This window comes from Manacus vitellinus, unplaced genomic scaffold (assembly GCF_001715985.3).
Source record: "Manacus vitellinus isolate BGI_N305 unplaced genomic scaffold, ASM171598v3 scaffold_107_pilon, whole genome shotgun sequence".
Lineage (NCBI taxonomy): Eukaryota > Metazoa > Chordata > Aves > Passeriformes > Pipridae > Manacus > Manacus vitellinus.
The window spans coordinates 214909-226750 of NW_021938834.1; the positions used below are offsets into that span (position 1 = coordinate 214909).

An 11842-nucleotide genomic window follows, 5' to 3' on the forward strand; every position below is an offset into this window, starting at 1 on the left:
GAGTGATTTTTAACTCCTGTGTCAGGAGGAGAGAGGAAAAATTCTGCACTATGAAGTGTGATGGGAAGAGGATGAGTCTTTCATAGCTGGGTAAGATGCTGTGTTGAGCTGACTGGTGCCAGGTGAGGCACATTGGTGGGGTGAGCAAGGGGTAGGGGGGCAGAGCGGGATCCTGCACTTCCCTTGGGGTCAGCAGCACTAACCTGCTCCTCTCCCTTCCCTCCTGCAAGGTGCCCAAGGATGCCAAGCATATTTTCCTACCAGAGTGCTGAGGTGGATTGGTGTGAGGGCAACTTCGAGCGCTCAGCCGTGATTGCAGAGTACTACAACACCGTGAGTGTGGGATCATCCCAGGACAGGCTGGGGCTGCTTTGGGGACTCCAGATGGGATAAGACATCCTTTTCTTTCCTCCTACTCACTCCTTTGAGCTTCCTGGTATTGGAGGGTGCTGGTATGGGGAATGTTTTTTGAGCTTCAGATAAATCGTGGGACTTTTGCTCCCAAAACATGCTGGGGCCAGGGGGACTCCTGGTATGTGTGGGGCTGATTCCTAGTGAGAAAAGTCTGGCAGCACCCAGATCTGTGAGATCCTGTTATACCAGTCCTGCAGCTCTCCTGCCAACTGGGATAGGTCCCATACAGGGCTCATATATTCCAGCTAAATGTACAGGAGTGGCAAAATGAGAGGCAGCACTTCCATGAACCGTGTCAGGCAGGTTGGGAATCCGGAACTCAGCGCAGGGAAAGCTGATGCATGAGCTGGTTTCACCCCCTGTGATCCTTTATCAGACAGGCTGCATCCAGTGCCAGTCCCTTGACTGCAGCCTGGCTGGAGCATCGTATCTGCAGAGAACTTGGAGATAACCAGCCTCTCCAAGCATGTCTCTCTCCCTCAGAGCAATTACAGGCTTGCATGTGGATTTACAACCTTCCACAGGCCTTGTTTACAACTTCTAGCAATTACGGTTCAACACTAGAAGTTCTTGTTCTCATGGAAATGGCTCTTCCTCTTTTTTTTTAAAGCATTTCTTGTTTTTGATAAATTGCCTGTAATAAGGATAATTCCCTCTCCCAAGCCCTGCAGTTCCCCATCTCTAATTGCCTACACGGAGTCTCGGAGGAGGAGGCTCAGGCTGTGTATGATCAGCGCTCTCTGAGACAGACAACAAAAAGCTGCCAGTCCAGATCAAATCCTGCTTCCCTCTGGCATCCAGCTGGATGTGTTGTGCTGTTGCCTGGTTAGTGACGCTGTCGGATGGGCTCAGAGGTGCAAAGCAAGGTATAACTACCAAGGAGGTAAAGAAATCACTCAATACTGACATCAGCATCTCAAACAGACCAGATTGAACAGGGCTTGGAGAAACCTGGACTAGTAGGAGGTGTCCCTGCCCATGGCAGGGGTTGGAATGAGATGATTTTTAAGGTCCCTTCCAACCCAAACCATTCCATGATTCTGTGATTCTAAACGGGAGGTGCCAAAGGTCTCCGGCACTGGCAACACTAGAAAGGGGCTGGTTTCCACAGAGAGCAGGAAGACTGAAAGTGAAGTTTTTAGTCAGAATTCCTTCTGGGAGATAAATTTGCCTCATGTCCTAGTTTAGTACACAGTCAGCACTTTTCAAACGTGCCTTTGGAGCTGAGATTCCATTTTCACAAGGATCCTGATTTACACCCAGACTGGCAAAGTGGTTCTGGATCCTTATCACGCCAATAATTATCTTGGGAGCTCTTCAAAAGCACTTATGTGTCTGACTTCTCTGCTGGATACCAGCTGGTGTGGCCAGATGCAAAACTGTGTCACTTAGGACCCAAAGCCCTCTGATTCCCATAAAATAGTAACTCTCAGCTGCCTGGGTCATTTTGTGGCACAGGATTCTAAATTATGTGGCTATTCCTGACAATCCTGCCAGGTGCCTTGTTCAGGATTGAGGTCCTTGCCAGCCACAGCCATCCCCTATGTTTCCACACCACCTTTGAGGGACTGGGCTTGTTGGGATAGATTTTCACTGGGTGGGACTCAGACACAGCTTTCCTCCAGGACTGGAAAACCTCTTCAGTGCATGTTTCCATGCAGATGCAAACTAGTGTGACACTGAGGAACAGAGATGTGGGAAGAGCAAACCCTGCAGGATTTTTTCCAGTGGTTGGACTTGCCCTTGTTCTTCTCCTTATGACACTGGGCACTCCTTCCCCAGCAGAGAAAGAGCTTTTACTGGTCCCTGCACTGATGTCCTTGTTTCCAGGCTCATGGAGCTCAGCAGGGTGCCTGTGCAGGTGGAGGGAACCAATTCTGCAGCCTCTATTTTAGGATGTGATTCCCAAACAGAGAAAGCAGCAGAGATCTGAACCTGCTGTGACAGCTACCTGCACCAGGCTGGTGTGTGACCTCCTGTCCAGGCAAGGGCTGACAAAGGAGCAAACCTCCAAAAAACTGCTGTTACCTGAGCATCTGACAAGAGCCCCAAGGCTGCACCATGTTCAGGGCCAGACCTTGTAACCAAAACCCAGCAGGAGCATCACTGATTCCTTCCCCAGCTGCACAGCCTGGCTGGCACTGCCTGGCTCTCCCCCCCTGCAGCAGCACAGGGACCCCTCTTCACACTCTGGGCTCCCTTGCAGGATCAGGCTCCCTGTGATGTGCCCCAAAGGGGGGACAATAGAAATCTGAGCAAGCCGAGTTCCACAGCTATCCCTGCTGGCTGGTAGCATCTTGCAGATCCCACTGGGGCTCAGGGCACTATCCCAGATGTGATCCTAACAGCCTGGATCTCCTCCTCTTCCCCTCTCCATTCATTTGTTCCCCATACTCAGGTTTCTGCCTCTCTGCAGCGTTACAGGCCTGCCCTGAGATAATTATATCAATATTGACTTCAGTGTCAATTTTCCAGAGTTTTAGAGGGAATTCCAGCCCAGAGGCTGGGAATCTAGCCAGCTCCTACCCAAGCCTGCTGGACCACTAAATCAACAGGGCTTCCTCATGGAGCATCCTCTTCAATGTCTTCTTCCCAACCCTGCCTGGGGCTCCAGCAGGGCAGTTCTGTGCCAGCAGCTGTGCTGCTGGGAATTGCTCCGTGCCAGCCACACTCTCTCAGATCTGCTTGGCTTAGATGCTTTTTTATTAGAAATAAGCACCACGGGTATAAGAAAAGAGTGTAAACAATATCTTTAAGTACCTAATAATACATGGTGGCTCATGGCTGGATGTAGTTCAGAAACAAAGCCCTATTTATAGTGACTCAGTGACCCAGAAATTTATTGTCTTCTGGCTGCTCAAAGGAGAACACTATTGTGCTCTAGAAGGGTCATCAGTCAGGGACTTGTCTTTTTGCCCTCATTTCTTTGCTGAAATGACTGATTCAGGATGTTGGTAATGACACCCACATCCTCAGCAGTGTCTCTGCAGCAGCAGGAGCTCTGACACTGCTGTATATCCAGAGCTCCTGGATGCTTCATGGATTGGTGGGATAAGTTCAGCTTACCCCAGGTTACCCTCAGGTTACCCAGATCCACCCAGAGCAAGACTCACTGTCAGTGTGTCAGGGCTAATCCCATGGCAGCACAGCCACATCACCCTCTTGCCTGCCCAGAAAGTCATGTGCAGAACCAACTCCCCCCAACAGCTGTCTCCTGCCCCGGAGCACTGGCAGGACACTGTGATGGCAGAACGTGCAGCCTCCTCCTCTGCTACACAGGTCTGGCTGTTGGGAACTTGCTGCACAGGTCTGGAGAGCCTTGGAGGTGTTCACTCCTGTTCTTGACCCTGTGGGCTCCTCTGGAAGCTAAAGCTGGTTCTCTGGCCTTTGAGTGAGTGAACTCTGCAGCGAGTCCTGCAGAAATCTCCTTCCACTGCAAAAAATTCCTGGCTGGAGTAAGGACTAGCACAGGTCTTAGCTGCCATTGCACTGTTGCTGTCCTCAAACCAGTATCTGCTGCCCCAGTCCTTACCAGAGGCTGGACTCCCCTTGTCATGGATGGAGATGCAAAGAGGTTCCCTGTGGGTCTCTCCCTCCATCCCAGGGATCCCTCCAGCATGTCCTGCCCTGATGCAATCAGGAGCTCGTCTCACCCTGTCATGGATGAAGGTTCTCTGCAGGTCTCTCCCTCCATCTCAGGCTGGAGCTGCAAAAGCCTGGGGTCTTCCTGATGATCCTACTAATGCACCAGGATTAGAGCCATCTTGCTGATTTCCAATCTCGTTTCTCTCCTAGTGAAAGAAGCAAATGCCAGGCTAGGTGGGCACCTGGGGCAGTCACTCACCCTTGTTAGGGAGTGGGACACAGCGGTGAGCTCACACAGTGAGCCCACAGGGCTGAGTGGCTCTCCCATGTCCAATCACACCTCAGCTCCACCACCACTCTCTTATCTCCCCAGCATCCCGGCAGAGGGAGCTGGTGCCTCCCGGCCAGTACGACCCAGACAAGTATAAAGAGAAGCTGTGCTGGGGGGTCTCAGAGTGAGCAGAAATTCTGGAAAAACTTCTAGTAGGAGTACTGGGAGCAAAACCCTCCTAACCACATTTGAGACAGAGCTTGCCACATCCTAGAGGGAAGACAGAAGTCAGCATTTACAAATCAGGGCTGGGATCCCACGAGTGATGAAAACCCATGTCCCCCACAGGGATAGGAGCTCTTCCCTAATCTCAGAGCTTGGCTGCTCTGCAAGGAATCACTCTTATCTTCCTGACCCTGTTGGCACGGCTCTCCTGATTATCCCTCCCCTCTGATATCTGATCTTGCACATCATGTCCTGAATTAATGAAGTGATAACGCCGCTATCATGTAATTAATGACACTGTTGCAATGCCCACTGCAGCACACAGATCCAGACCTCTCCATACACAATCCCAGCCTCCCACGTTTCCTCACGCTGCCGTGCGTGCTGGCACTTGCACACTGCTGCCTTTTCTCCGAGCGTTTTCTCTCTCCTTGCTATCCCTGCTTGTCTTCCCCAAGCCTATTTAACCATTTCACAGGAAAAAGAAATGTTTGAAAGGCGGTTGTTACTGTAACACATGGTCGTCTGGTTTCTTGATCATTTCAGAGCAGTTTGACCTCAAGTGTGCAAGTGGGAGCAGCACTTCTTTTTTCATAGCTGGAATGGGAATAGGCCTGGATTTGGCTCTAAGCACCTATGGAAAAACAATACATTTGGCCTGAGAATTGCTGTTAATGGGAGCATGAACTCGTTTCATGGAAACCTTAGTGAAAATCAAGATAAATCTCCGGTGTTTAAGGGAATTGAGACCTTACATTAGGCATGAATTGTGTTTCCCTCTGGAATACCAGAGGGTGTGTTTCAGATAGATGACAATATCCCTGTGATTTGCAGCCCTGTTACCACAGAGATCCCAGGGGACCTCACTAGCCAAGTGCAGATTTTGCAGTTTACCTCGTGCTGCTGAGAGGGGAAGACTCTGGGCTGTGGATGTCACATTCCAGGCATGGGGTCTGGGTCAGCATCTAGCTGGGAGATGAAAGGATTGTCAGGCCGAGATAAAAGTCATCCTGGTCGTTTGCCAAATGGCTCCAAAGCCCCAAAGAGCTGCCTGGCAGGTAAACACAGCACCACAGTCCCAACATTTCGTAAGCAAGAGGGATTTTCCCTGGGGAGGTCCCAGTGACATCCCTTTCCTGAGTTTGCAGAGTCAGGTGAAAAATCCAGAGTAAGAACCCACAGAGGGTAATTAGTGCAGACTTCATTGCCCTATTGCTGCAGGATGGAGTGGGCCTGACCCAGCAGACAGGGCCAGGTTTTGGGCACTTGCTGCTCCTCCCCAGCTCCCACATTTTGCCCATTGGCATCTCCACTCTCCAAAGCACTGGCACCTTCAACCAGTCCAGCACTGTCCCCTCCTCCCCAGACAAATCAAAGTCTGTCCATGAAGGAATTTTGCAGAGGTGGAAATCAGGGCAGAATAATTCCACTGTGTTCATTTGCCAGGTGTGTTTAAAGGAGGTTTATGACCTCATGTAATTATAAGTGTCCAGAACACCTCCCCCCTGCAGGCCAGGTGGCTTCACACATGACACCACAGGATGTCACCTCAATCCTGCCTGTTCCCACCTACCCACGTCCTGCTTGTCCTGCCACTCTCCACCACAGCCACTCCCAGTTAAGGATGTTTTGCTGATCGTGGCTTGCTGTGGTAGCTGAGCTCCTCACACCCTCCCAGCCCCTCACAGGGGACTCACAGCTGGCTGGAAGGGTCAGGAGCCACCCAGGGAGCTCCTGGCAGGTCTGGGTTGACAGGAGGTGGTTGCAAACAGAGGAGTTTGGCATCTTGCTTGAAGACACTGGGCAGCTGAAGCTAAACCATCACCCAAGAGGGACAAACCAGCTCACCCTGGGCTTGCTGTCCCCAGAGGTGCCTTCAGGGAGAGCACAGGTGTCTGCAGCCACTGCTGTCACAGCAATAGCTGTCCTTCCAGTTCCAGCCTCCCTTCTGGAGAAACGCCTCTGCCTTCTCCCTGTGCCAAGGGCAATCCCTGCTTCCACGCCACGCTTCCCACTAGAGATCAGTATCCTCTTCGCACACGGAGATGTTGAGGCATGTGGTGGGATGGGACTCGCCCAAGGTCGTGCAATAAACTGGATGTGGCTCTTGCTTTCCAGATCAGCAATGTGAGCTTCTTTGTGCTCTCTCCTGCCCTGCTCTACCTGAACCGGCAGTACTGTCAGCACCGTGCCATGCCCTTGTACTTCATCTCGGGCCTCCTCATCCTTGTAGGTGGGTGCCAAGGCTGTGGGAAGACCAAACAGGTTGCCAGAGTACCCAACATGATACCCTGGGATGTTCTCAGTGGCCAAAGCACAGGGGAAAGCTGAGGTGGGGAACTGAACAGCCATTTCTGTTTGAAGCCCTGCAGGTTGTGGTTCCTGCACCTTCCAGCCCAGTAAATCCCCAGGGTGCTGAGTGTGTGGGCTCCCCCACACCTCCCCCACACCAAGACCCATTCACAGAATCACAGAACAGTTGGGGTTGGAAGGGACCTCTGGAGACCTTCCTGGAGAAGAGGAGGCTCAGGGGAGACCTTCTCCCCCAGGAGAAGGGACCCAGGGGGGATAGGGCTCTGCTCCCAGGGAACCAGCAGTAGGACAAGAGGGCACGGTTTTAAGCTGTGCCAGGGGAGGTTTAGGTTGGACATCAGGAAGAAATTCTTCTCAGAGAGAGGGATCAGCCACTGGAAGGGGCTGCCCAGGGAGGGGGTGGAGTCCCCGTCCCTGGAGGTGTTTAAGGACAGACTGGACGTGGCATCAGTGCCATGGGCTGGGTGACGAGGTGGTGTTGGGTCATGGGTTGGACTCCATGATCTCAGAGGTCTTTTCCAACCTGGTTGATTCTCTGATTCTGTGAGACCATTCAGTCCAACCACCCTGCCCAGGCAGGATCACCTGGAACAGGTGACACAGGAATGCATCCAGGTGGGTTTGGAATGTCTCCAAAGAGACTCCGCACCCTCCCTGGGGAGCTGTTCCAGTGCTCTGTCATCCTCCATGGAAAGAAGTTCTTCCTCATCTTGAGATGGAACACCTTGTGTTTTAGTTTATGGCCATGACTCCTTGTCCTGTCATTGGGCATCACTGAAAAGAGTCTAGTACCATCTTCTTGACACCCTGCTCTTCAGGAACCCTGCCTTTAGGAATGGCCCCCAAGAACTTCCCAGGCCAGACAGGCTTGTGAGAGGATGGAGCTTTGCTGACTAAAAGTGTCCTTGCTCCTTGCAGGCATCTTCTCCACATACTTTCATATGACCCTGAGCTATGTGGGACAACTCCTGGATGAGCTCTCCATCCTCTGGACACTGGCTGTGGCATATTCCTTCTGGTACCCTCAGGTTTACTTCCCCAAGTTCATCAAGACCAGGTGTGACTCAGAGGGACACGGGGTGCAGGCTCTGAGGGGAGGGATGGGACACTGACATCGAGGGGTGTGACCCCCTCAGGTCCCCTGCAAGGGGTCAGCACTGAGGTCACTGAATTGGCTTTGGGATCAGACCCTCCATCACTTGGTGCTGACAGAGGAAGAGTCAAAACCCTCCCACGGGAAGGGCTGTGCTGGGCTCCTCTCGGCTGGAGCTGGCTGTGTTTGCAAAGTTGCAGAGGAGAATTTCAAAATTAATTAGGAAATTAAATGTTCCTGAGCATTAACATTCAATTACCTATTGCTGTCAAACTGCTCCAGCATCCTCTGTCATCCACAGAGAGCTTTCCCCAAAGGCTGAGGGGGTTTCACATAGGACAAGCTGGTCCAAGTTACGCCCCTCCTTTTAAGGTTTAGCAGGAGGGCTGGCTGGGCTGGAGATGCTCAGCAGAGAGGATGGGGATACCGGGTGAGCATGGACCAGCAGAAATGGGAACCCAGCAGGGCTTTGCTCAAAGGATAGTCCCATCCTGGCTGGAGCCCCCTGAGCCAGCCCAGTTAGAAGCCTTGCAAAGGCCTGCTCCAAGTCTGCTCTTCCCATGGCGAAGGAGGTCACCAGGAGTTCACTGTGGAGAAATGGCTGGGGGAGAGCGGAAGGGACTTGGGAAGGGATTTGCATGTGAAAGGCCCCTCTGAGCCCTATTGTTGTTCAGTCAGCCCAAATTGGCCTGTTTGCACAGCTCCGGTGGACTCCTGCCTTGCAGCCCTTCCCTGTACAGAGCTCCCGGTGCCTTTGCCTCATCCCTGGTATCACCATGAAAGTGCTCGAGCTGCTTCCTGGACTGTGTCCTCTGCTCTGTCGCTCTGTCATGGACTAACCGGGAGGCTGATACCTCAGCCTTCCTGTCAGGACTGCACAGAGACTGAGCACGACCTTTCCCCTCCTCATCCTTCCCTCCTGTGAACCCTGGAGGCACTGACACTCACTCCCATATCCCTTTAGGAGGCATTTCTACTGGCTGACTGGGATCACCACCGTGATCAGTACCCTGATGTCTTTTGTCAAACCCACCCTCAATGCCTACGCACTCAACTGCATCGCCTTCCACCTGCTGTACCTGACCTGGCGTGAGCTCAAAAAGTAAGGAGGGGGCTGACAGGGGTTATCTGCAGCTCCATTTGTGCTCCTGGTGGGGAGTGACTCTGTCCACAACAGTGAATTGAGACCAAGTCTTCATCAGCCACATGTACTGTCAGCTCTCCAAAGAATTGGGGCAGCCCGGGAGGGACCAGGAGGAGGAACAGGCAGGACTGTGGGCGGTAGGGTACAAGAAGGCCATGAAGAATGGGGACAATCCACGGGACAATCTTATCTGAAGAGACTGCCCAGGGCAGCGGTGGAGTCACCATCCCTGGAAGTGTTCCAAAAATGTTTGAATGTGGCACTTGAGGACATGGTTTAGTGGTGAACATGGTGGTGGTGCTGGGTTGATGATTGGACTTGATGATCTTAAAGGTCTGCTCCGACCTTAATGATTCTATGATTCTCCTCCTCAGCTGCCATCTCTGCAGCTCTTTCCCCTTCATGGGGCATTTGGGAACTAGTGTGTGGCTGGGAGAACCCGCCAGGGCCTGGGGAGAAGACAGGAGTGCCTTGGCATCTCCCAGCATCCTCCTCACACATGGAGAGTCAGAATCCCTCTCTCCAGAGCCACACTTCTCCAGTTCTTGTGGTCTTAGGAATACTCTCCAGAAGGAACTCACTGGGGTTTGCAGTGTTGCATGTGCAGGCAGGAACCAGCCCTCTTTGAAACTCACTTTCCTTCTAGCATGATACTCTACTCCCTCTCCCTCACCGTGTCTTCCAGGTGCAACGACAAACGGGTTCACCGGATGGCTGCAGTCATGGTGATGTGGTGGGTCCTGGCCATCACCAGCTGGATCAGTGACCGGTGGCTTTGTTGGCTCTGGCAGGCCATCAACTTCCCCTACTTCCACAGCTTCTGGTAAGGGTTCCTGGTACCCCAGCCCACACCTTTCAGGGGCTGAATGGTCACAGCTACAGAGAAATGGCAGCAGGGATGAGAGGCTCTGCATTTCTGCCCAAGCCTCTCTCCCTTTCCTGTCACTATTGATGCTGCTCCTCACCCTGGCTCCAGCCCAAGGATTCAGCCCCAACCATTGCTTAACATCCCTTTCCTCCTCCACACCAGCCAAACACTGTTTTGCAAGTGAAATTGTTCCAGCAGTCCCTCCAGGTGAGCAGCTGGCTCTCCAAGGGCTGCAGCGGCTCCCAGGGTGCTGCGTGAAGTGCAACCTTCTTGCAGTTATTTTAACAGCCAAACTGAAAGGCAGAGATTTGCTTGGACACATTTTAGAGCCTGCCCAAGTGTGGCACACTCAGATTCACCCTCACAAAGCACAGGGATGGCTAGGAGAGACACCAGGGCTGAGCCAGGCAAGGGGGAATGGGTGGTTTGGGGTTTCAGTCCCCTGTGTCACCCCATAGAATCACAGAATCAACCGGATTGGAAAAGACCTCTGAGATCATGGAGTCCAGCCCTTGATCCAACCCTGCCATGGTTCCCAGACCATGGCACTGATGCCACATCCAGTCTGTCCTTAAACACCTCCAGGGACAGTGACTCCACCCCCTCCCTGGGCAGCCCATTCCAATGTCTCTGCAAAAATTTCTTCCTAATGTCCAGCCTAAACCTCCCCTGGCACAGCTTAAGACTGTGCCCTCTTGTCCTACTGCTGGTTGCCTGGGGGAAGAGACCAACTCCCACCTGGCTACAACCTCCTTTCATCCATCTCTGTCCTCTCCTTGCCCCAGCTCACAGAGCTCTGATAGGATTTCCCCATAGGCACAAACCCCATCAGCAGGACCCACACTCCCTGCAGCCTTTGTGCACCACAAGACTGGGACCTTCCCTGCCACTGCTTTACCCCTTGGCTCCAGTCTTAAGGTGACCATGCCAGCAGATGGGAGTTATCCCTGTCCAGCACATCTCTTTGGTTTCCCTGCCAGGCACGTGCTGATAGCCCTGTCCCTCCTGTACTGCTGCCCTCTAGTCATCTACTTCGATGTCAACTACGAGATGCCATCCTTCAAGCCCAAGCTGGAATACTGGCCCAGTGACTCATGGCCTGTCGTGGTGCCCTATGTCACCCTGGAGGAACCCCACAAGCAGTGCTAGAGCCAGTTGCCCCCAGGCATCCTTTGGGCCCAGGGGGTGTGTGTGATGCACACATGGGGAACGACTCGGCTGTGCCGCCTGTTCCTCGGACCAGGGCAATGTGGAAGCAGCTGAGGCCTCATGATGCTGGGCATGAAGCAGGGTGGGAGCCCACAGGTGCCTTGGAAGACTCTGCCCAGAGAGCCAGAGATCTCCTCCAGCAGATCCCTACTGAGGAGGGGAGGGAGATGGGGCTTCTTCTGTGCCCTCTCGTTAGTCAAGCACCAGCACCCCTTGCTGACAAGGCCACAGCAGAGAACATTGAAGCCAAACTGGTGGCAGCTGGGTTTGTTGGGGCTGCTCTAATTATTATTATTAACTCTATTTATTGATGTATGTTGTCTTGCTCAGGAGAGCTGTGCATTAAAGCTGTGGACACCGACTTACACTGCGCCCCTTTCTTGCCCCTGACTACACCACACTCTGTTATCTGTCAGTCATTCCCACAGACAGGGCAGCCAAAGCTCTCTCTGACCTAGGGAGGGCTGTTTATAAAGAGAAATCCTCCTGGGTGACAGCTCAAAGGAGTTTCTGCTGGTGCCAGTTCCTGGCTGCTCTACCCCTTTCTCAATCCCCGATGTCCTTGTTCCTCCTGAGCTCTGACAATCTCCAGTGGCCACTTGGAGATTCTTCTGCTTGCTGGAAGGTCAGGCTGGGGTGAGGTGAAGAGCCAGGATGGTCAGAGCTGGTCAAGGGAGGTGACTGTCACACTCTGCTCTGCACTGGGGCGGCCTCACCTCA

At 52.8% G+C, this 11842-nt stretch overlaps 1 protein-coding gene across 1 annotated transcript; it reads left to right on the top strand.

Annotated features, from left to right (window-relative positions):
• Positions 1 to 240: 240 nt before the first annotated feature.
• On the top strand, positions 241 to 11062 carry ACER1 (alkaline ceramidase 1). Its single transcript, XM_008934084.1, has 6 exons — positions 241 to 333; positions 6614 to 6728; positions 7727 to 7865; positions 8866 to 9003; positions 9731 to 9868; positions 10894 to 11062. Exons 1-6 carry the CDS (start codon positions 241 to 243, stop codon positions 11060 to 11062), a joined length of 792 nt encoding a protein of 263 aa, XP_008932332.1.
• The last annotated feature ends 780 nt before the right edge of the window (positions 11063 to 11842 follow it).

Excerpts from the sequence above, each read along its gene's own strand:
- ACER1 (XM_008934084.1), top strand. The coding sequence starts at position 241 with ATGCCAAGCATATTTTCCTACCAGAGTGCTGAGGTGGATTGGTGTGAG. Across the intron at positions 6,729-7,726 it reads GGGCCTCCTCATCCTTGTAG|GCATCTTCTCCACATACTTT; the intron begins GTGGGTGCCAAG and ends TGCTCCTTGCAG. Across the intron at positions 9,869-10,893 it reads CCCTACTTCCACAGCTTCTG|GCACGTGCTGATAGCCCTGT; the intron begins GTAAGGGTTCCT and ends TTTCCCTGCCAG.